Consider the following 23,372-nt stretch of genomic DNA (forward strand, 5'->3'; position numbering starts at 1 on the left):
GATAGATAGATAGATAGATAGATATATAGATAGATAGATAGATAGATAGATAGATAGATAGATAGATAGATAGATAGATAGATAGATAGATAGATAGATAGATAGATGCTATAAAATCAAGCAAATTTGTTGTTGGGTTTAGCAGCTCTTGTGGAAAATGTTTGACGTTCAAATAACTCTATATATAGTAAATAACTGCTCAAATTTGAATGCAATGATGTAGAACAATCCCTACACCCACATGTACTTTGGTTTTTGAAGAATCCTTTTAGTTGCATTACATTCTTAAAATTTATTTCTCTATTCTATTTGTCTTTACAAACATACATACATGTTTTAAAGCTTGTTTTAAACTTTATACAAAATGTTCATGCTTCTTCGCTTGATATTAAAAATATTTTCTTTTTGTTATTGTTTACATTTTTATTATTTTTCTTTTTGTAGATAAATGCTTTGGCTAATCGTGCTGCTGGCAAAGGTTATGAAAATGAGGCATTTTATGAAAATATTAAATTTCATTTTCTTGGTATTGAAAATATTCACACACAAAGAGCTAGTTTGCAAAAGTTAATTGAGGCATGCGAACAGAAAAGCCCAACAATGAGTGGATTTCTGAATGCTTTAGAATCTTCTGGTTGGCTTAAGCATATACGTTCTATTTTGGATACATCAAGGTAAATTATTTACAAATTTAAATACTTAGTTATAGAAATGTAATAAATTTCTATATTTAAAACAGTTTTATTTCGAATGTTGTTGACAAGGGTGTATCAGTGGTAGTACACTGTTCGGACGGTTGGGATCGTACCGCACAAGTATGTTCATTGGCTTCCTTAATGTTGGATCCCTATTATAGGACCATTAAGGGTTTTCAGGTAAGTTATTAATTAAATATTGGAAAATTTATAGATGTTTTCATTTTTCTTTCATCTTCAGGCTCTTATTGAAAAAGACTGGTTGGCTTTTGGTCATAAATTTAGTGATCGTTGTGGTCATGTACAGAATGATGCTCGTGAAGTCTCCCCTATTTTTACACAATTTCTCGATTGTACTTGGCAATTGATGTCGCAACGTACGGATGCTTTTGAATTTAATGAACGTTTTCTTTTAATTCTACACGATCATGTGCACTCCTGTCAGTATGGTACATTTGTGGGTAATTGTGAAAAGGATCGTTTAGATTTGAAATTGGCCGAAAGGACATTTTCTCTATGGGGCTATATGGCCAATCATATGAATGAGTATATTAATCCATTGTATAAACCCAATATTGATGAAACAATTAAAGCTAATTTGGCACCGCAGTGTATTAAGTGAGTGTCATCTTCAGAAATGTGTGTGTAAAGTGTGTTTGTTTGTGTGTAATTGTTTTTTTTTTCATTTAAGATTTTGGCGTGGCATGTATAGTCGCTTTGAAAGTGGTGTACATCCTCGAGAACCTTTAGGTGATTTGCTTTTAGCCAGCAAAGATCATACCACATCTTTAGAGGATCATGTACAGCATTTAACAAAGGTTGGTTTTGGTTTTTTTATTTCATTTTTATATGTTTAAATTCTAAACTAAGTTTATCATTTATAGCGTATTGCAAGTTTTAAAAATTATATTTCAAAATCTGCTAAAAAATTACAAGATGCTACTTCTACTAAGACAACAACCAAAGAACCTACCAATACCACAGATACTAATGATAATAAGTAAGTTTGCTTTTTATTGCTTCATTTTTGCTGTTTAAGTTTGTTACTAAATTTTGAATTGAATTTTTGAACCAATTAGTTTGTTGCGGAACGACCAAATCATATTTGGACTTTTTAGTTCTTTTTCCTAGAAAAGAACTATTGGCTACGGTCGAACTGTTACAACAACTTATTGATTTAGTAAATAGACTAGTCCATATACTAGTTAATAAACTAGTCATTAGACTAATCAATAGATAAGTTATTAAAGTAGACATTAGACTAATCAATAGCGAGTCTATTGACTCGCCGATTTAAGCTAGCCAATAGATTAGTTTATAGACTGGACAAGGCAAGATACTTGTTTAAACTAATCAACAGTATAATAGACTAGACTACAAACGTTTCTATAGTCTAGTCAATAGTCAAGAGATTATTCATTAGTCTAGACCATAACTACTCATTAGAATAGTAAATAAACCAGCTTTTAGACTAGTTATTAGACTAGTCATTAGACCAGTCATTATACTATTCTTTAGACCAGTCAATAGACTAGTCAATAGTCATAGTAATAAACTAGTTCATAGTTAATATACATACTACTCTAAAGTCTTATCAAAAATGCTAATCAATAAATAGTCTAAACAATAGTCTGGTCAATAAACTAGTCGATATTAGTTTACTTCTCATTAGATTAGTAAATATACTAGATCATATACTAGTTAATAAACTAATGAATAGATAGTCATTAGAGTAGCTGTTGGACTAGTCAATAGAATAGTCTTTATACTAGTTTAAAAATTAGATAAGATCCTCATCAACAGACAAGCCAACGTTCCCACGACAATTGGATCTTCGCTCCGGAACGACCCGAGTCATAATCGGCCAAAGATTGTCAACCCAGCGACAGTTGTATCAACCGAAAGTTTTTTCCCCAGGAAAGAACTATCGGCCTTAGTCGAGCTGTTACAACAACAACAGACAAGACAAGTTATTTTACTAGAATAGACTAAATACTAGGCTAGTAAATAGTCAGTAGACTATTCAATAGTTTAGACAATATATACTAGTGTGATGACTAGTCTATAGACTATACAAAATACTAGTCTATAGCCTCATCAAAGCCTAGTCAAAGGACTAGCCAATAGTCTGGTCAACAGTCCGATCATGTATAGTCTTGACAATAGACTAGTCAATAGTCTATTCATTGCGCTAATCAATAGACTACTAATCATTGTACTAGACAAAAAACTAATTCATAAACAACAGACAAGCCAATATATTTTAATAGAATAGACTATATACTAGGCTAGTAAATAGTCAGTAGACTAGTGTGATGACTAGTCAATAGACTATACAAAATACTAGTCAATAGTCTGGTCAACAGTCCGATCAATAGTCTTGACAATAGACTAGTCAATAGACTATTCATTACACTAATCAATAGGCTACTAATCATTGTACTAGACAAAAAACTAATTCATAAACTAGACAATATACTAGTCATTAGACTAGTGAAAAAACTAGTCAATACACTACTCAAAAGACTACTCCCAATAGACTAAAATTTGAATACGAAAATCGTAAATTTTTCTTAAAGTAAACGTTTTCTAATGCTAATTTAGATACAATTATGATAAAAAGATGAGTGAATTATCATCAGCCGATGATGATCATCCTTTAAAACCTGCCGGAGGAGTTGGAGAAACTGTTACTAGCAGCAGTGGAGGTGGTGGCATGTCATTTGCTAGTTTGTCGGTAAGTTAATTTGCATAACATTAAACATATAATAAAAATGAAAATAACAAACATTTTCTATCTCTCTCTCTCTCTCTCTCTCTCAGCTCTCCGATGAAGTCGATCCCAGCACCCTAAATGAGGAAATCAATTCAGTGGCCGTTGATTGGAAATCAATGCGCAATGTAACCGCTTGTTCTTGCTCCACACCATTCGATCAGTTTAGTAAGAAAACACATTGTTGGAAATGTGGTGATATATTCTGTGAACGTTGTATCGATAAGAGTATTGCATTGCCGGGACAGGATAGTGGCAAACCGGTGCCAGTATGTCGTACATGTTTTCGTTTGGTACAAAAGATTAGCCCATAAATTCATAATGAAACAAAAATTATTCGGTCAAACGGAATTCCTTTATCGCTTGTTTACTAAGCGCAAATCTGCTGTGTTAAATGTATGGGATGGATGAGACTAAAAATGAGTTTTGTTGGATGACTTATAGATGGATAATGGCTAATGCTTACAAAGAAAACTATATTACTAAAGAAAACATAATAGCGTGTCTCTACTCACTCTGTGTGTGTGTGTCGTCTGTGTGAATGTCTTAATCGAAAGATTATTGAAAAAATACAATTATTCCAAAATCAAAAAACAAAAACTTGTATGTCTGTAGTAAGCATGGATGTGTTTTCTTCTTTTATGTATAAAAAAACGTTAAAGGCTAAAAACAAAAAAAGCATCATAATTATTAAAATATGTATTAAAAACAATATAAAATTAAACAAATCACAAAAGAATTATATTAAAAAAAAACAAACATGCATTTCAATCTGAATTATTATGAAAATTAAAAAAAAATGTAGAAAAGAACATGTTCTTAGAAAAATTATTTACTAGACTTACCATATTTAGTTTTATTAAGTACATTTTTAAATATACCATCATACATACATATATTTTTAAACGTTTTGTTATTAATTTCTCTATATATTATATAACTTCTATAGAAACTTTGTGTATTTTATTTAATCTCATTAGTTTTTACAATAGAACAAAACAGTAAACTATATTATTTTGTAGCACAAATTATAATCTGAAAATGAAACAATTATACTTACATATATCCAAAAAAAACAGCCTCGTATTAATAAATAAAAAAAGAAATGTTATTATTAAAAGAAAAACTATGAAAAATGTGTTTGGTATGAAGCATAATGGGGGTGTAATGTATGTCTTTAGTAGTTAATTATTTGCAATTCAAAATAACTAAATTGTTCCACAACTAATTTTATTTTTATAATACATTTTCATTTTAAGAATTCATATTGTAATAATGCTTAATTACAATATGAAAAATCTTAAAATATAATCTAAATGCATTTGTACATAAATAATAAATCTTTTCACTAATGGATTACTCATATGTGAATATCGTTATATCTCGATAGATAGATAGATAGATAGATAGATAGATAGATAGATAGATAGATAGATAGATAGATAGATAGATAGATAGATAGAAAGATAGATAGATAGATAGATAGATAGATAGATAGATAGATAGATAGATAGATAGATAGATAGATAGATAGATAGATAGATAGATAGATAGATAGATAGATAGATAGATAGATAGATAGATAGATTAGTTATTAAGTTAGTCACTTATTCAATTCCCCTGCAAAAAATTGTTGATATGAATGTTGATATAACTTTATCACCATATAAATAAATGCTTAATAAAGTTATTAATGGTTTATTGTAGGAATTTTGTAAGGAAAGTGTAAGTGATTTAAATATTTATGAATATGGTGGTTAAATTTCAAAGGAAATCTGTAATACTGTACAAAAGTATAACAGTTTTGTAAAGATTTTAGGATAAGAAGGAAAGATATCAAATATCATACTTAAAAATGGCTGTCAATCTAATATTTGAACATATCCATATACATACATATATGTACATATATTTTGGTAGGTACCACTATTAAAGTCATTAAATAAAAAGTAATAACCATATGGTAATAACATTCATGCTTCACAAATAATTGTGAATATAGTGTTTTAGTTTAAATTCAAATTTCAGTCATATAAAGTGGCAAAATGTCATTTTCGTTTATTCATAGACGTAAAATACAAATTGCTTTACGATTTATTGTGGATTTTCTCAAGCATAATCCCATACATTGTACATCGTATTTGGCAAAAACTCAGATTCATTGGTTAGAATTGTACGTTAAAAAAACACTAAAAAAACACTAATCACCTAAAAATAATAAGCAAAATTGTTTAAATTTTTTTTGATATTTAAATATTTACAGAATGTTCTGGATTTTAGCGCTTTTTATATTTCTTATTATTGGTTTAATATGTGGCATGGATTTAGTTGCCGACTATGTATCCAGAAATACAGCATTGACAACTAATGTTGTCAATGCAGCTACTCGAACTTTTTATCCGTCATTAACTTTGTGTCCTCATGATATATTGGATGAGAAGAAATTAAAAGAGTTCAAAAGGTAAGTAAGGGTCTTTTGAAAATATGACTCTAACGACTTGGAATATATAATTTATAGGTTCAGAAGATATACAAATTTTAATTAATAAATAAAATTTTTCTTAGAGAATATGCTAAAAAGCTTCTTAAAATGCAATATTTTCCTAATCCTTATAAATTTCTTAAGGAAATATGGAAATTGGAGGAATTTTTACAACAACTTTCAAAAACAACAAGTAGAACTGCATATCCATATGCATCCGTTAGTACCATACCACAAGAGGATTATATGCAGTTGATCTTTAAGTATGAACACAACTAGTTTTCTAATTTTAAAGAATATGGAGGAACTATATGCTAAACTTTCTTTCTGAAAAACTTCATAGTTTATATTTTTGACAACAAGAACTCATATTGATATAAATCTAAGAAAGAGTTTTCATTTTAGTTCCTCGATGTAAATATCACAATTTCACCTAAAATTGTAATAAAAATTGTTTAAATTTTATAAAGTTTATCGCGTAACTACGATGTAAGAATTGAGGGCAAAACTGCAGTTAAAATAATGACAGAAATTGGAATTTGTTATACCATCAATAATATTCTCAGTAAACAACTATATACAAAGTATTAATATGAATAGAAAAAAAGAGGAATAAAGAAATAATTATTAAACTATTTTTTTTCAACTTCACAGATATTGGCAGGATTTAGAACCATATCCGAAAATGTACAGTGATCATTTTACGCAAAACCCTTTTACTTTTCACAGCGCCTTTCCCTTGCGAACTAATATAAATCATAATATTACTGGTAAGATAACAGTTTACGCCCATAATCCCTTTGAGGTGCCGACAATTTGGACTCGACCAGCTTTAATAATTAATAATCATAACAAACTGTATATTTTAAAAGCTGCTATTAAACAAATCACATTTGATGAAACTGCCTTTAAGTAAGTTGTAATAGGAGTTACAGTTCATCTCAAAATTTATATCGTTTTTTTCTTTCGTTTGCAGAAAAAAATTTAACGAATTCACATTTTTTCAAAAAAAGTTATCCGCTCCATTCTCATCCTCGAGAAATCTCTGCGTAATGCAATGTCGCGCTCATTACATTAGGAAACTATGTAATTGTTTACCACACTTTTATGCTCACACATATTGGAGAGATTCAAATGTTTGCAACATACAAGGACTAAATTGTTTTAATCAATATATTCAAATTATTCGTACCATAAATACCAATACAATTTCACCGACATTTAGGTGTGATCACTGTCAACCAAATCATATTGAACAAATTGTTGTGGTTAAGGTGAGTTTTACAAGTTCTAGTTTAGTTCAAATTCAGTTCTAGTTCAGTTCTAGTTCAGTTCTAGTTCAGTTCTAGTTCTGTTCTAGTTCAGTTCTAGTTCAGTTCTAGTTCAGTTCTAGTTCAGTTCTAGTTCAGTTCTAGTTCAGTTCTAGTTCAGTTCTAGTTCAGTTCTAGTTCAGTTCTAGTTCAGTTCTAGTTCAGTTCTAGTTCAGTTCTAGTTCAGTTCTAGTTCAGTTCTAGTTCAGTTCTAGTTCAGTTCTAGTTCAGTTCTAGTTCAGTTCTAGTTCAGTTCTAGTTCAGTTCTAGTTCAGTTCTAGGTCAGTTCTAGTACAGTTCTAGTTCAGTTCTAGTTTAGTTTTGTTCAGATCTAGTTCAGTTGTAATTCAGTTCTAGTTCAGTTGTAGTTCAGTTGTAGTTCCGTTCTAGGTCAGTTCTAGTTCTAGTTCAGTTCTAGTTCAGTTTTAGTTCAGTTCTAGTCCAGTTCTAGTTCAGTTCTAATTTAGTTCTAGTTCAGTTCTAGTTCAGTTCTAGATCAGTTCTAGGTCAGTTCTAGGTCAGTTCTAGTTCCGTTCTAGTTCAGTTCTAGTTCAGTTCTAGTTCAGGTCTAGTTCAGGTCTAGTTCAGTTCTAATTCAGTTCTAGTTCAGCTCTAGTTCAGTTCTAATTCAGTTCTTGTTCAGTTCTAGTTCAGTTCTAGTTCAGTTCTAGTTCAGTTCTAGTTCAGTTCTAGTTCAGTTCTAGTTAAGTTCTAGTTCAGTCCTAGTTCAGTCCTAGTTCAGTTCTAGTTCAGTTCTAGTTCAGTTCTAGTTCAGTTCTAGTTCAGTTCTAGTTCAGTTCTAGTTCAGTTCTAGTCTAGTTCAGTTCTAGTTCAGTTCTAGTTCAGTTCTAGTTCAGTTCAGTTCTAGTTCAGTTCTAGTTCAGTTCTAGTTCAGTTCTAGTTCAGTTCTAGTTCAGTTCTAGTTCAGTTCTAGTTCAGTTCTAGTTCAGTTCTAGTTCAGTTCTAGTTCAGTTCTAGTTCAGTTCTAGTTCAGTTCTAGTTCAGTTCTAGTTCAGTTCTAGTTCAGTTCTAGTTCAGTTCTAGTTCAGTTCTAGTTCAGTTCTAGTTCAGTTCTAGTTCAGTTCTAGTTCAGTTCTAGTTCAGTTCTAGTTCAGTTCTAGTTCAGTTCTAGTTCAGTTCTAGTTCAGTTCTAGTTCAGTTCTAGGTCAGTTCTAGTTCTAGTTCAGTTCTATTTCAGTTCTAGTTCTAGTTCAGTTCTAGTTCAGGTCTTGTTCAGGTCTAATTCAGTTCTAGTTCAGTTCTAGTTCAGTTCTAGTTCAGTTCTAGTTCAGTTCTAGTTCAGTTCTAGTTCAGTTCTAGTTAAGTTCTAGTTCAGTTCTAGTTCAGTTCTAGTTCAGTTCTAGTTCAGTCCTAGTTCAGTTCTAGTTCAGTTCTAGTCCAATTCTAGTTCGATTCTCGTTCTATATATTTAGTTCTAGTTTAGCTCTATATCAATCCTACTTCAGTTCTAGTTAAGTTTTAGTTGATTTGCAGTTCAGTTCTCTTTTAGCATAGATTTGGTTCAGTTTTAGTCCAAGGATTAGAGCCAATTTTCAAAACCAAAATATTATTTCAGAGCTACAATGAAAAAATAAGTGAAAATAGTACAACAAATTTAATTTTTCAAATCGAACATCCACCAGTTGAGTCGTACACTAGAATTATCATGTACAACAAATTCGATTATGTTGGTAAGTACAGAAACAACTTAATTCTGAAAAATCCTACAGTTTTTATTCCCTACTCTATGTTTAAATATAAGAGTAGTAGAAATCCTTAAAAATAACAATTTTTAAGGATTTTTAATTTTAAGGATTAATAGTTTTAATAATTTGCAGTTTCATTATCTGGTGCCTTGTCATCATTCTTTGGATTTACAATATATGGTTTATGTGATTTCATATATTTTTTTACCATACGAATATATTGGTTTCAAAAAGGATTTCGAGGAGCAATCGATGAACTAATTGAATTTTAATTAAGTTTTTATACAAAATATGCTGAAAAATTTTAATTTGCTGCAATATTTTTTCAAATTTTCCACATAAATTTTGAATTATCTAAAATCTCTACTTCAATTCATATTAACAGCGGATAATTTGAAAAGGACAATGTTACATATTTATTAATATTTGTATGTTTACTATTTAACAATATAATCTTTAAGAAATAAAATAGAAAAAGATGTTTGCAAAATATTAAATATTTTGTTAAAGTCCTTATTATATTATTCTTCTTACTACACCAGCCAATCGGGTTTCATACGCAATATAACAGGAACACTGGTGCATGGTAAGACGGAAACCTCAGTAACTACGGCAGTCACTAGTTCGGGTGGTGTTATGTCGTAATTTAAATTTAATGGAGACATTTTATGTTTGGCCTGCCAATTCGAAAGACAACACTTATCGTCTACGACAATATCATCGGGATTGCCGAGTTCATTGTAAACAATGGCATCCGTTTGAAAACGTTCACTGAACTTGTGCGTCTCACAACACACAAGAACGGGAACATTAAACGAGCGCGCCACTAAAGCCACTTGAGCTGTACCGGCACGTGCCATAACATAACCATTGGCCAACAGAGCATGAGCACCCAACAGAACTTTTGTTACTTCGGGCATAACAAAACTAACAGCATTGATTAAAACATAAGAACAGGAAATTTCATTGGCAGTGAGGCGTCTAAGCAGCTCTTGGCCTTCACAGAAGGGACGTGAGTCAACCACAATGACGCGAAAATCGACTTTACGTGCTTGGGCTTCCTCGCAGATGAAGTTGATTAGAGAAGAACTAAAATTTGAAATAAAAAACTTCAATTCTAAACTTTTTTTTTTTGTTTATATAATCTTACCATCCAAAAGTTAATATAACATCACCATTATTGATTTTCGTTTGCATCATGGAATTAATAGCCTGGGCTGCTTTGAAAATTTGATTTTCAATATAAGTGTCAATAAATATGAAAAGTCTTTCTTTTAACTTAAAGAAAAAATAAAAAAGTTAAAAAATTATTAAAACATTTATTTTTTTATAAATATGTATGTAGTTTACCTCTGATTCTGGTTCATCTTTAGGTAACTGCATTAAAACTTGCTTAAGACTTTTATGGGCATTAATAACGGAAACAGCCAATGTTCGACATTTTTGTAAGTACTCAACACAGTTGGCTATAAAGGATTCTAAACTACGACTAAACTCTTTTTTAGCTGGTGTCTCATAATCTTCTATGACCTTTGAACAATATTTTTTTTTTAAAAACATAATATAAATTTATAAAACAATTGAAAATTTACCATTTTAATGGCACCTAAAAATGCCAAACATCTGGCATTGGAACCGACTATAGTACGCTTGGCATATTGTTCTCCTAACCGTGCTATACTGGGGTGAATGTGTGTATTATTAACAAATAAATTGACATTTGTATTGGGCTTTTCCAAGTGACTAAAGAGTTTAACATTGCCATCATTAAAGCGTACAGTTTTAACTGGTGAACTACTTGTGGCTCTTTTAGCAGACCTTGTCTCTGATGAGGGTGAAGGTGATGATGCTTTAATGGGTGTTTTGTTGACTGTTGCTGCTGTCGTTGTTGGTGTAGTTTTAACAGCAGCTGATTTACCTTTAGTTGCTGCTGCACTTTGAGCTTGAGCCTTTGCAGCTCTTTGAGCTTCTTGTATTGCTCTTCTTTCGGCCTTTGTTAGGGCAGTTTTTTTCTATAAAAAGAAGAAATTGTTCACTTTAATTTTTGAAAACTAAAAGACTAGTGTTGAATCTATCTATCTATCTATCTATCTATCTATCTATCTGTCTGTCTGTCCGCCTGCCTATCTATCTATTTATCTATCTATCTATCTATCTATCTATCTATCTATCTATCTATCTATCTATCTATCTGTCTGTCTGTCTGTCTGTCTGTCTGTCTGTCTGTCTGTCTGTCTTTCTGTCTGTCTGTCTGTCTGTCTGTCTGTCTGTCTGTCTGTCTGTCTGTCTATCTGTCTGTCTGTCTGCCTGTCTATCTATCTATTTATCTTTCTATCTATCTATCTATCTATCTATCTATCTATATATATATATCTATCTATTTATCAATCTTACCTTATCCCCTTCCACACTATTCACAGCATCACCAGCACTTTTTCCATTTCTTTCATTGATTTTCACTTGTTTCAATTGTTCGGTTACCGCGGCCACAGCTATATTGCCGCCAGCAGCTTTTGCAGATTTGGCTGCCTGTTTAGCTAATTTTTTAGCCTCACGTTCTGCTTTAATTTGTTCGCGGGATTTTTCACTGCCATCCTCCGGTTTACCAGCAGTATTACTAACATTCTCGGCCTTGCAATTTGTATTTGCTGGAGGAGAGTTATTGATCGATTCAGCTACATCAGTTGCAACGACACCACCTGCCTTTTGTTTTTTAGCTTGTTTCGCTAATTTCTTAGCTTCACGTTCAGCTTTTATTTCATCACGAGTTTTCTCCTTTTCCACCTCCACTTTATTTGACATCATACCGATGGCTTTTTGTGTGGAAACTTCGGTATTTTCAATGCCTCCTACAGCCTTTGTTTCCACTTTAACAATAGAAGCAGTTTCCAATTGGACTTCCACTTTAATTTCTGTGTTAATTTCTGTTGTTATAATTTCTCCAGTATTCATTGTTTGTCGATTTTGTGACTTTCGATTCCGTTTCGATTTTACAACTAAGGGCTGAGGAGTAAAAATTAGATCATTAATTAGCTTTTCGAAAATGAAGAATTAAACATTTTAATATAATAAATCTTAATATGGAGATATGTACCTTCATTTTAATATCCTTGTATTAGCATAATATAAAATAAAGGAATTAAATTACAAAATAAACATATAAATTAGTTCATTTTTAGAATGTCTAAATACCCAGCTGTTGGGTGTTGCAATTTCTTGCCTCTATTCGTCAAAATATTAGTTATTGTTGGAAACATTTTATTTGTAGTAAATAATAACAGTTTGAATATAGTTTTTTTAGACTTACCTTTATTTGAAACCTTTATTTTTATTAATTTTTTGTAAATTATTTAATATTTGCACACGAAGACAAATGTGTTTAAAAAAAGAGAGAAAATGCACTAAGCAGAGATGTTTTTTTCGTAATGACATATTTAACCCATTGCTAACAATGAAATCAAAAAGTCGTTAAAAATCCTAAAATAATTTTGTTAGGTATGTAGTAAAAATGGCTACAAAAATAGTTTTTGATAAACTTTTAAATTTATTTATCATAGCGAATTCTTTTAATTTCAAAATTTAGTCGATTTCGATTTTAGCTCAAGTTCTATTATTTAATAGTCAATAATAAAACGCTATGCTATAATGAATTTTAGAAAATCCGGCAATACTTACCACCTGACAGTTCTGTAAATAGCTGTCAAAATTTTTCGTAGTGTTGCTTGAGCATTGGAAAAATTATTTATTTCATCGAGTCGTTAAAGAAATCATAGATATCTAAAAAATGTCTGCTATCCTATCCCAAATTCTTCGCCGCAAGATTGCAACCTCTGCTCCCAGGATGGCCACCGCAGCCACTGCTGGTGAACACTCAGGTAAGATGATTAAAACAGAAATTTCCAAAGAAAAACTATAACTTTGGTAGGGTTAGGAGATGCGAGGTTATGTAATGAAAAAAAGTATATCAAAAAACACAACTATTACTCCAAATTAATGACCAATATTAAATCATAGTAAATTACTAACACATTCGTCCAACAATAATATGTTTCGTTGTTTTTTCCAGGTGGTTACAAGATGTGGAAGCGTTTGACTTTCTTCGTTGCCTTCCCATCTGTTGGTTTGTGCATGTTGAACGCTTATTTGGCTCACCAGGAACATGCCCACCATGCCCGTCCTGAATTCGTTAAATACGAATATTTGGCCAAGCGCGACAAACGTTTCCCCTGGGGTGAAGGTAACAAATCTTTGTTCCACAACCCCCATACCAATGCTTTGCCTGACGGTTATGAGGCCTAAGGTGTTGTGAACATTCTATCGATCGATGTTTAGTTTAAATATGTTATGATAACAAATACTTATAATTACAATGAATGATAAATGAAGTATTTCATATAAATAAAAACAAAAACATGAAAAAAACAAAATAATTAAAAGATGTGAATAATTCTTAAAATATGTATGTAGATCTTATGTTCCAGTATTAAACAAATGTTTACATTTTAGTTAAAAATAAATATAGAGGAGCAAAAATAGGTAAGTGTGGAACAATTCTTTTTTGCGACCATTGGATTTAGACTCTATAAGTTCGTTGAATTTTAGTTACGAAAAAGAAACAAAAAGTTCCAGTTGTAATGGCGTCCAAAGTAATACCTTTGTGACGCTGTAGTTAGTAGTAGTTATTGCTGGGGTTGACAGCCCTTGGCCGATAATTTCGGGTCATTCCGGTACGCGGAACCGACTTTCGGGGAATGTTTGTGACGCTCATTACAGTTGCTGTGTTTTCAGGTGAGTTTTAGAAGAATAATTATTAAAATATCTCTCAAAAAAATTTATTAGTTCCACAACTAGTTCTAAAAGGCATTTCACCTTGAACTTCTTCTACTTTTTTTTTTTTTTGAGACCAATAATCAGAAAAGTCAGTCACAAATATTGAAAATATGAGGAAAAAATGTATGGAGTTAGAAGAACTTGTATAAGGTAAGGGCACCTAATATAAGGTAAGGGAACCATGTATGGGATTAAGAAGAAAAATGTATGTAGTTAGGGGAACTTGTATAAGGTAAGGGCACCTAGTATAAGGTTAAGGGAACCTTATATAAGGTAAGGAAACCATGTATGTGATTAAGGTCCATTCGCGGCGCGATTCTCGTAAAATTTTGTACAACTATTTTTGTTTATATAGGTCTTATTTATATTGAATATCATCGCTGTACACGTATTGTTAACAATGTTATGCATAACACTTATTTTCTGATCCGATCCTTAAAAAATGTAACGAAGATATTAAGGTTCCTATAAAAAATATTCCTGGCAAATTCCATCACTATAAAGCTAGGGGCTGGGCGAAATAGTGCACCGATATTTCCAATACCAAAAACTTGCTTACATCGTGAAAGGTGTTTTTATTTTTCAGCCAATTTTAAAATTTGAGTGGTATATAGATCAAAGGTTTAAAATTGTTAAGCCTTAATTCAATTTTTTAAATCAAATTAAAATTTATTACTTCACCATTCTATAATATCATTCATTCGAATTAATTCATAAGCTGAATTCTTTAGGACTTTAAAAATGTTGAATTCATTACTTGTATAATTCATTCTTTAAAGGCTTAATTCCTTGCTGAATGATTTAAATTTTTTCGAATTCAAATCTATTACAAAATAGCTTTAATCGATTTTTCTTTATTCTTTTTGTAGGGGATTAAAGAAAAATTTTTAAATAAAAATGTATATACATTAGGGGGCTTTTGTTTTTAGAAATTTTATTTTGTATTTTACAAATACAATTTTGTATTTTAATTTCAGCTAATGATTAAACAAAAAACAAGCCCTATATTATAGATAAAATTTAACTAAAATAAATATAGCCCCTATTTAAATTTACATAAATGACAAATCTTACTCGAAACATATTATTTATAAAGTTTTTTAAAAAGTTATAAAGTTTTTGGAACATTTTAATAATATTTTCCAAATACAATTTTCATTCGTTTGAACATTTACGTATAAACAGAATTATAAATATTTCAAATTTTAAATTTCAAATTAAAAAATATATTTTCAAAATAATTGCTATCATGAGTAAATTTGAATTTTCATCTGATGAATCCATCAAAATTATGTGGTTCCTAGGCAAAAGCTAAAAAGAAAGGTTATACGAAACCAAATATAACAACTGATATACATATGTATTATTTAAGAACTATTTTCAAATTAAACATTTATTTGAACAATCCTAATATACACATGTTTTAATATTTGTCAAATAAATTATAATTTATTTTATTGTAATTTAAATTTTCATGTATTATGTATTGGATATCAATGGAATGTTAATGAAAACTTACTATAAAGCGTATAAATCCTTATACTGCAGTAAATGCAATAAAATACTATGATTAATCTGAGTCCCTCTAAGTTAAAGTTTTCAGAAGGTTTGAGAAGGAAAACTTAGCACCACAAAAGGCGTTCCATGGCTGATTCTTTAGCGTTAGGGACCGATTCTGTTCTGAGCAAACTTCAACGGATTTGTTATGTTTTATGATCATAAACCTATGGTCACATACTATGAATGTATGTTTGTATATTGTACATAAATATTATGTATCTTTATTTGCAGCAATATTGTTATAACTAAAAAATATAAAAATTTTCTTGTGCCCACAACTTGACATTATTATTAGTCAGAATTATCATTCTTATTATACAAACATACAAATATCAACTGTAAACTAGGCTATTTAAAATTTTTACGCAAAAACTTTTTTATATAGAGATAAAAACATAAAAATTTATGAACCTTTTAAGTTGAAATTTTAGTTTTTGAGATACAACACTCTGGCTGCAAAGGAAAAATTTTTCATTCAGTCTACTACAAAATGAATTTAAGAAAAATTTCGTAATTCAATTTGGAGTAGATTTGAATTAAAGAAAAATTGAATCATTCAAAGTAGAATGTAATTCAAACATGAATGAATTCAGTATATGAATGAATTAAAATAATCTGAAAGTCTTTGAATTAAGCTATTGAATTAATTCCTGAGAATTAAAAAAAGGATTGGAAGATTAAACTTTATATTTCTGAATTCAGATTTTGGTGAATTCAGCTCAAATTTAATTAATTAATTCGAAGCTCTGATATAGATCATTATGTTTAGTGTCCACATATTTTTTTAAAGGGGAGCTGCAACGCTGACCGTTCACCACACTGAAATTTTCTATTTATTTCGTTAATTACAAAAGTTTTCCTATTTAATAAATTTGACATTTTCTAGCGTCTTTTACAAAAACCTAAATCTGACGGGTTTTTTCACATAGTGAAACGCAAAAAGGTCAAAAGTATTAGCAGCACTGCTTAAGAGTGCACCCAAGATATATTAATTATAACCCTACAAGAAATGTATGACCGAAACTAACACATACAAAATGATTTTACTAACACACTTGCAACATTTTTCTTTAAAAATTGCAAAAAAAAATAGTTAATGGATAATTCCATCAATAATGACGGTCAAATGACCGGTAAAATGACTGTTGATGTACTCAATGTGTGATAAAGGGTTTCATTTGCATATGAAAGAGTGAAACAACTACATTTGACTGTTACTGTGTTTTCCGTGGCATAAATTAATTATTTCAGTGAAAGCCAAAGATCAAGGAGCAAAAAATTAAAAAAATTGAGACTAACATTATTAAAAATAAAGAGATTTATTATAATTTAAAAACGGTGCAGGAAGTGGAGCTGAGAATATACACTTCGGAGTTTAATCTATTTGTGGTAATATGAATACATATTTATTTTTAATTTTTATATTTCAATATTTTTATGCATTTCTTTACAGACAATTTATTTCCACAAATTAAAAGGAGCATAGGAGGATTTTACATTCTGTGAGGTATGTAAAATGGTGAAATGATAGTTAATTTATGTATATTAATAAAATTAAAAATATATGTCTTAAAATGTTAATAAATTGTGTTTTATTATAAATTGGCATAGCCGTCAGATTTGACGGATAAATTCATCAAGTGTGATCGGTCAACTGTGATGGATATATCCATAAAGAATGATTAGTCAATCGTGACTAACATTTCCATCATCCTTGATTGGTAAAAAGCAAAAGAGTGAGCAGCTCAAATATATGTTTTAAAGTCGATAGAATTCATAAGTGCGAGGGTGATGCAAAATCACATGTACACAAAAGTTTCCATCACTTTTTACATATTGCCCTTAAGAAACAGATAGAAACTTTTGATGGAAACTTTGATCGATTTGCCAGTCAAATGACCGGTTAAATGACTGTCACTGTTCTTGTAGGGAAGGTAGTGTTAACAAAACAGCTGATGTTTTTTTGCCAATACACTTTTGATTAAATGTAGTTTGACAACATGCTGGTACTTTTTAGTGTAACCATACTGTCAAACTCTATACATAAAAAAACAAAATGATAACGACAACACTACCTTATAATTAATATATGTAGCTTGGTGCACCCTGTCTGATGCATTCGTTTTTTTATATTTAGTTATTGTTGTGATTTAGTAGCGAATTGATGTTTTTAAAAACGAACAAAAAGCATTGGTGGAGTAATTAAAGGCTAAAGAGAAAGAGAGAAATAAACCGCCTAATGCATTTTTTCATTAAAAAAAAACTTTTAAGCCTAACTTAATAGTAAAGTGTGTTCTATTAAAATGTTATTAGTTGCTAATAAAAATAAATAAACAATAACCTTGATACAATGTTAAATAAACGTCACAAAAAAACATACATTTATAACGACGACGACAACAATAGCAACAATAATAATAAAAGCGGTCTTTTACCTTAAATGTAAAAATAAATTTTTGGAAAATATCAATTGATGATAAAAAGTGATGACAAATAATTTAAAATTAGTTTGTATATTGTGCGAAAATTCTATGAAATACAAAGAAAAATATAGGAACAAATAGATTTTCTGTGGTTTTATGGCAAAATTATAATTCTATTAAAGAAAATCCTAAGTTTCTAGCCTTGAAAACAATAGTTAAAATTTGTATTTGGCGTGGTAGCGTGTCTGGCATTTGTTTTTTTTTAAGTGCACTAGGGAGGATAGTGAAGAAGTTATTGAGTGTGTGGTTATGAATAAAAAGGATTTGCAATAAACATAGAATAAAGAGTCAATAAAATGAAATAATAACAAAATTCATCTTCAATTAGAAATTCTTTAAATATGTTTAACAATTAAAGTGGTTTAGTTGTATTATTTAAAAAAATACCTACTTATATAAATCATCTTATAAACATTTTTAATAATAGTAAAAAAATACGAATATACATACAATAGCAATCAATCATGACAGATGAATGCATATCGACAACGGTGGAGTACATAACAAGTGCTACTTTAAAAATGAACAACAATTCCTCCCACCAACAACAACGTGATGTCTATGATGGATCTGTTGATGACGAAGACGATACCGTTGGCAGTCACGGTCTTGGTCAACGCAACAGCTTTGATCGACCTGATGCTTTGGGTATGGGCTGTGAAGAGAGTTCCAATAACTCATCAGCAGTACATTCCACAAATGGCAAACCTATGTAAGTTCTATTTAAATTACTGTATTGTAAATAAAGTATACAGGTAGAAATAGATCCTTAAAATATGTATGTATAAAAAATGTCGGTAACAGTTGCACTAATTCTGTTACATTCAATAACATACATTTTCATCATTACATTAATAATGTTATTTAACAGAATTATAAATATGTTATTTGCTGATAAAATGTTATACAGTTGAATAAACAGTGGGAAAATTTCTAAAAAATTAAAAAATAAATTTTAATAAAATATAAATTTTATAAAATATTATCATACCCTGGGTGTTTCGCTACCCTATGTTCAATATCGTAAAAATATCAAAAAGTACCATCGAAAAACGAAAAAGTACAAAGATCTCTCTCAATAAATTCTCATTTAATAAGGGTCGTGAGTTCCGGTTAACCATTATAAAGAATCCATTTAAAGAATAGAAAAGTACTAAATAGTTCCCACTTCCAGAATATCATTCAGTCAAGACCATGTATGTTAAAATTAATGTTCGTAGGTTGAATATTTTAGAAAATTAAAAAAGTACAATTTATGAGATAAAAAGTACTAAAAAGTTGTCTCTTAAAGGATCTTATTCAATGAGGACCGTGTATGTGTAATAATCATGTGTTTTCAGTTCATATTAAAGAACATACATAGAGTATCATTTGAAGGAAGAAAAAGTACCAAAAGTAAAATAAAGTTTACCTAAATGGAAAGTACTAATAAAAAGAGTACAATGTTTCCCCTTTTCGCTTAGAAGTATACTTTTTCGAGAATTAAGTTTATAAAATGTTCCGTATTTAAATCTACATATATATCACAGATAAAACTCAAACGATTTAAATCTGTATTCATTTATTGTGCTTTAATAATTTACTCGAATTTGGTCCTATATAGGCTTTAGTACTCGAATTCCAAAATAATATACCAAAAGCTTATTTTGTGTGAGTAAATAAACTACTTTTTGCAATTTTATAAAAGTTGGCTCAATGAGTTTGAATAAAGCTAAATTTCCCATTTTTCCCCTTTTTGGTACTTTTTAACCCAGTGAAATAGCAAAAATTTTATTACAATAATTATTACAGCGTTAGTCCGTAATTTAATATGAATAATTCAATAAACCGAAGAAGTTTTCTTAATTTGCTAAAAAAAGGACCGTAAATACAATTTTGTCCCTTTTACACCCAAAAAGGACGGAATTTTAAAAAAGTACGAAACATGTGTCTCATAATTTTGAGAGATGTATCCAAAATATTTAGAAAAATTCGATTATGTTAATTATTTTAAAAGTTATAAAAGTTATAAAAAACTAAATTTTGTTCAATTGTGAGGGAAACTTCCCTTTTTTAAAAATTATATTTATTAAAATAACTTAACAAAGGAATAAGATTCATTTTTCCCATAATAAAACAATAATAATTCTATGGTTGTATCATGTATTTTTTTTCAAAATAATTGAAAATATGCAATGAAAAACTTATTGCGTTTAGTGCGTAAACTTTTTCACCAACCACGAAAAAATAATTCGGTGGTTTTTAATATTTTTATATGTTTTATACCACTATAACATACCAATTATCATACATATTCGCAAAAAATGTCAATAGTTATGTATATACCAACTGTGCTTTCTAAAAATAAATAAATAAATATCCTTATCACTTAAATACAAATTTTTTATATACATATTTTTAACCCATTTTATAGCTCAGTTTCAGAGATAAAATGTATGGTGGCTCGTATGCCAACTGAACGCAATGCCATGGAATACAATATGAACCATAAGAAACGTGGTTTAGCTATAATCTTTAATCATGAATTTTTTGATATACCATCATTGGAGAATCGTAAAGGCACTAATGTTGATTGTGAGAAATTAAAGAAGACATTTAATAGTCTAGATTTTGAAGTATCAATATATAAGGATTGTAAATTACGGGAAGTTTTTGAACATATCGATAAGGGTAAGTATATAATATGAACACTAGATTAAAGACTAGACAAAACTGAACCAGACTAAAGTCTAAACTACAGACTGGACAATAGACTAGAGTCTAGTCACTAGACTATAGACTAGAAAATATACTAGATACAATAGACTAGAGTCTAGACTATAGACTAGACTAAATTACATACTTGACTATAGACGAGATTATACTATACTAGACAATAGACTATACCATAGACTAGAATAGATAGATAGATAGATAGATAGATAGATAGATAGATAGATAGATAGATAGATAGATAGATAGATAGATAGATAGATAGATATGTAGATATATAGATAGATAGATAGATAGATAGATAGATAGATAGATAGATAGATAGATAGATAGATAGATAGATAGATAGATAGATAGATAGATAGATAGATAGATAGATAGATATATAGATAGATAGATAGATACATAGATACATAGATACATAAATAGATAGATAGATAGATAGATAGATAGATAGATAGATAGATAGATAGATAGATAGATAGATAAATAGATAGACTCTAATAATTACCCTAGTTTTGAATACATGTCCTTTTTAAATTCAATATACTTTTCCAGCTGCTTCACAGGATCATAGTGAACACGATTGTATTGCAGTTGCAATATTAACACATGGTGAACAGGGTTATTTATACGCCAAAGATGTCATGTACAAATTAGATACTATTTGGCATTATTTCTCAGCCAGAGATTGTCCAACACTGGCTGGTAAACCGAAATTATTTTTTATACAAGCCTGCCGTGGTGATCGTTTAGATCCAGGTATTAAACTACAAAAGACTGAAACAGATGGTGAGACATCATCTGATATGAGTTATCGTATACCAATACATGCTGATTTCCTAATAGCATACTCAACAATACCAGGTGAATATTAAAAAAATTATATATTTGAAAGAAATATATAGCAAATCTATATCTGTATACTTAAAAGATGAAAATGGTTTAATATAAATGTACTAGTTTAAGTTTTTTTTTAAATTATGCCTTAATTTGTTTATAATTTATAAAATAAAATTTACTGTTTAATTAAAGGTTTCTATTCCTGGCGCAATACTTCAAATGGTTCATGGTTTATACAGTCTCTGGTCGAGGAATTAAATAATAATGGCAAAAAATATGATTTACTCACACTGTTAACATTTGTTAATCGTCGTGTGGCCATGGATTATGAATCGTGTGTACCATCGCGTCCCATAATGGATCAACAAAAGCAAATACCTTGCATTACATCAATGTTAACACGCATTTTACGTTTTACCGATAAACCTAAACAGAATTAATTAGTTTAGGTTTGAAACATAATAATTACTCTAAAAAAAAAGCTACAAAAACAACAACAACAAGAACAATGTGTCATACAAATTGCGTACAAATTTACAAACAAAACGAAGAAATAACAAAAATTCTTTTTGAACACAATTGTTAAAAGATTTTCTTTTTTGTTAATTTAAGCATTAGAACAAAATTTTTTTAACAAAAAAAAATAATGAATTCACTTTTGATAATATGTATTATTACTTAATTCTTAATCTCAATGCCTTGTATTTGCAAATATGTATTTCTCTTTTTTTTGAATTTCATATGTATAATTCACATTCATTTATTCTCACATTAACTTGGAACTGAAATATTTTGATAGGGCTACTATTGTCATGTTCATCATTAGTACTTGCCATTCATTTACATGTTCACTAAACTTTATTTAAATGTATTTTTTTTAGATACATTTTATTTACTTACTTAACACATAAGTCTATAAAGCAATTAGTTTTATAGAAGATTTTTAGAATTATTAGATTATTGTTTAATTATTTTTTTTTTATTAAAAGAAAGAAAAAAACTTAATGTGTACTTTCCTGCCTTCCACAATGGTTGCCATTTATTAATATTTAAGTTCTATTAGTTTAATCCATTTAACATTTTCTTAAATTAAACAAAAAATATTAAAATATATGAATTCGAAAGCAAACAAAAAAAGGGGTTTTTTATTGATTTATTTACAATGTAGAGTATTAGCATTAGTGGACTCGTGTCCTCTGCCATGCCTATAAAGAGAAAATCTCAGCTTAAAGAAGTTGTTGGCTTTTTCTTTTTGAAAAAATCCGCTTTGTCCTGCAGAAGACGGCAGACAAACTTGTTAAACCTAAATTCCACTAAGGCCTGGCATTAACAAAGGATGTTGTTGTAATAGGATGGCTGTAAGTAGATGTTCTTCCCTGGAGAAAAAACTTTCTGTTGATACAGCTGTTGCTGAGTTGACAATCTTTGGCCGATTGAGAATCGGGTCGTTCCGAAGCGGAGATTTAATTGTCGTGGGAACGAACAAAAAATGTCATGACCTTTACGAATGTCCTAGTCAGGGTCCCCAACACACATTGAACTGCTCAACTAACACTACTACACTCCGTTTAATAGATTTTCAAAAGCATCCAATTGAAGTATCACAATTTTAAGGCATGAACATTGATCTAAGATCGGGATGGAGCCACAGGCTCAATGTCTACTGGTCACGTATAGACCGTACCGTCCCCAACCTGCATGTGGTCAGAGCCCTCATGACACCCACCACACATTCAACTGCTCAGCCAACCCTACTTCACTCTGTTCAATGGATTTATGAACGTATCCAGTTGAAGTAGCCCAATTTTTAGGCCTGGACATTTATGTAGAACCCTCCCAACAACCATATACTGTTAAATTAGTTTCCCATCTGTCATCAAGTCGAGAGGTCCAGTCAACATTGCAATTGTAATCCGTATCGTACTGAATTGTACAAGATGTTCGCCATTCAACAGGAAGCCTTGGTTAATCATCGAAG

General features: G+C 30.0%; 5 protein-coding genes and 1 long non-coding RNA gene across 7 annotated transcripts; 5 read left to right on the top strand and 1 right to left on the bottom strand.

The window, feature by feature from the left end:
- Window positions 1-157: 157 nt before the first annotated feature.
- On the top strand, window positions 158-4,132 carry LOC111675219 (myotubularin-related protein 6). The gene is made up of 8 exons (XM_046954110.1): window positions 158-187; window positions 445-674; window positions 740-875; window positions 937-1,313; window positions 1,387-1,513; window positions 1,580-1,695; window positions 3,300-3,432; window positions 3,519-4,132. Exons 1-8 carry the CDS (start codon window positions 158-160, stop codon window positions 3,780-3,782), a joined length of 1,413 nt encoding a protein of 470 aa, XP_046810066.1. The 3' UTR covers window positions 3,783-4,132.
- Window positions 4,133-6,040: 1,908 nt separating this feature from the next.
- Window positions 6,041-9,283, top strand: LOC124420779. Its single transcript, XM_046954895.1, has 6 exons — window positions 6,041-6,213; window positions 6,421-6,534; window positions 6,605-6,862; window positions 6,927-7,224; window positions 8,837-8,951; window positions 9,099-9,283. The coding sequence occupies exons 1-6, from the start codon at window positions 6,059-6,061 to the stop codon at window positions 9,236-9,238; spliced, it is 1,080 nt and encodes a 359-aa protein (XP_046810851.1). The 5' UTR covers window positions 6,041-6,058; the 3' UTR covers window positions 9,239-9,283.
- A 72-nt stretch (window positions 9,284-9,355) lies between these two features.
- Window positions 9,356-12,421, bottom strand: LOC111675222 (translation initiation factor eIF-2B subunit delta). Of its 2 annotated transcripts, none has more exons than XM_046954894.1 (6): window positions 12,274-12,421; window positions 11,361-11,969; window positions 10,559-10,978; window positions 10,317-10,496; window positions 10,117-10,244; window positions 9,356-10,055 (listed from the first exon to the last, which is right to left on the bottom strand). In XM_046954894.1, the coding sequence occupies exons 2-6, from the start codon at window positions 11,916-11,918 to the stop codon at window positions 9,500-9,502; spliced, it is 1,842 nt and encodes a 613-aa protein (XP_046810850.1). In that variant the 5' UTR covers window positions 11,919-11,969; window positions 12,274-12,421; the 3' UTR covers window positions 9,356-9,499. The 2 variants fall into 2 exon arrangements, with proteins under 2 accessions (XP_046810850.1, XP_046810849.1); XM_046954893.1 differs by lacking the exon at window positions 12,274-12,421 and adding an exon at window positions 12,061-12,185.
- A 239-nt stretch (window positions 12,422-12,660) lies between these two features.
- Window positions 12,661-13,396, top strand: LOC111675224 (cytochrome c oxidase subunit 6A, mitochondrial). The gene is made up of 2 exons (XM_023435950.2): window positions 12,661-12,841; window positions 13,033-13,396. Exons 1-2 carry the CDS (start codon window positions 12,751-12,753, stop codon window positions 13,263-13,265), a joined length of 324 nt encoding a protein of 107 aa, XP_023291718.1. The 5' UTR covers window positions 12,661-12,750; the 3' UTR covers window positions 13,266-13,396.
- Window positions 13,397-16,607: 3,211 nt separating this feature from the next.
- LOC124420557 lies at window positions 16,608-16,937 on the top strand. The gene is made up of 2 exons (XR_006941268.1): window positions 16,608-16,745; window positions 16,810-16,937. It is a non-coding gene; the product is annotated as an uncharacterized LOC124420557 (long non-coding RNA).
- Window positions 16,938-17,509: 572 nt separating this feature from the next.
- Window positions 17,510-21,907, top strand: LOC111675210 (caspase-1). The gene is made up of 4 exons (XM_023435936.2): window positions 17,510-18,551; window positions 20,253-20,509; window positions 21,110-21,418; window positions 21,587-21,907. Exons 1-4 carry the CDS (start codon window positions 18,304-18,306, stop codon window positions 21,832-21,834), a joined length of 1,062 nt encoding a protein of 353 aa, XP_023291704.2. The 5' UTR covers window positions 17,510-18,303; the 3' UTR covers window positions 21,835-21,907.
- The last annotated feature ends 1,465 nt before the right edge of the window (window positions 21,908-23,372 follow it).

This window comes from Lucilia cuprina, chromosome 6, assembly GCF_022045245.1.
Source record: "Lucilia cuprina isolate Lc7/37 chromosome 6, ASM2204524v1, whole genome shotgun sequence".
In the NCBI taxonomy this organism is placed as follows: domain Eukaryota; kingdom Metazoa; phylum Arthropoda; class Insecta; order Diptera; family Calliphoridae; genus Lucilia; species Lucilia cuprina.

Coding starts and splice junctions, on each gene's coding strand:
- LOC111675219 (XM_046954110.1), top strand. CDS start 158: ATGTTTGACGTTCAAATAACTCTATATATA. Junction 188..444: donor TTCAAATAACTCTATATATA/GTAAATAACTGC, acceptor TTCTTTTTGTAG/ATAAATGCTTTGGCTAATCG. Junction 876..936: donor GGACCATTAAGGGTTTTCAG/GTAAGTTATTAA, acceptor TTTCATCTTCAG/GCTCTTATTGAAAAAGACTG.
- LOC124420779 (XM_046954895.1), top strand. CDS start 6,059: ATGCAATATTTTCCTAATCCTTATAAATTTCTTAAGGAAATATGGAAA. Junction 6,214..6,420: donor TATATGCAGTTGATCTTTAA/GTATGAACACAA, acceptor AATTTTATAAAG/TTTATCGCGTAACTACGATG. Junction 6,863..6,926: donor TTTGATGAAACTGCCTTTAA/GTAAGTTGTAAT, acceptor TTTCGTTTGCAG/AAAAAAATTTAACGAATTCA.
- LOC111675222 (XM_046954893.1), bottom strand. Junction 10,979..11,360: donor ATAGTGTGGAAGGGGATAAG/GTAAGATTGATA, acceptor TTCTTTTTATAG/AAAAAAACTGCCCTAACAAA. Junction 10,056..10,116: donor GTTATATTAACTTTTGGATG/GTAAGATTATAT, acceptor TTCAAATTTTAG/TTCTTCTCTAATCAACTTCA.
- LOC111675224 (XM_023435950.2), top strand. CDS start 12,751: ATGTCTGCTATCCTATCCCAAATTCTTCGCCGCAAGATTGCAACCTCT. Junction 12,842..13,032: donor CACTGCTGGTGAACACTCAG/GTAAGATGATTA, acceptor TGTTTTTTCCAG/GTGGTTACAAGATGTGGAAG.
- LOC111675210 (XM_023435936.2), top strand. CDS start 18,304: ATGACAGATGAATGCATATCGACAACGGTGGAGTACATAACAAGTGCT. Junction 20,510..21,109: donor TTTTGAACATATCGATAAGG/GTAAGTATATAA, acceptor ATACTTTTCCAG/CTGCTTCACAGGATCATAGT. Junction 21,419..21,586: donor AGCATACTCAACAATACCAG/GTGAATATTAAA, acceptor GTTTAATTAAAG/GTTTCTATTCCTGGCGCAAT.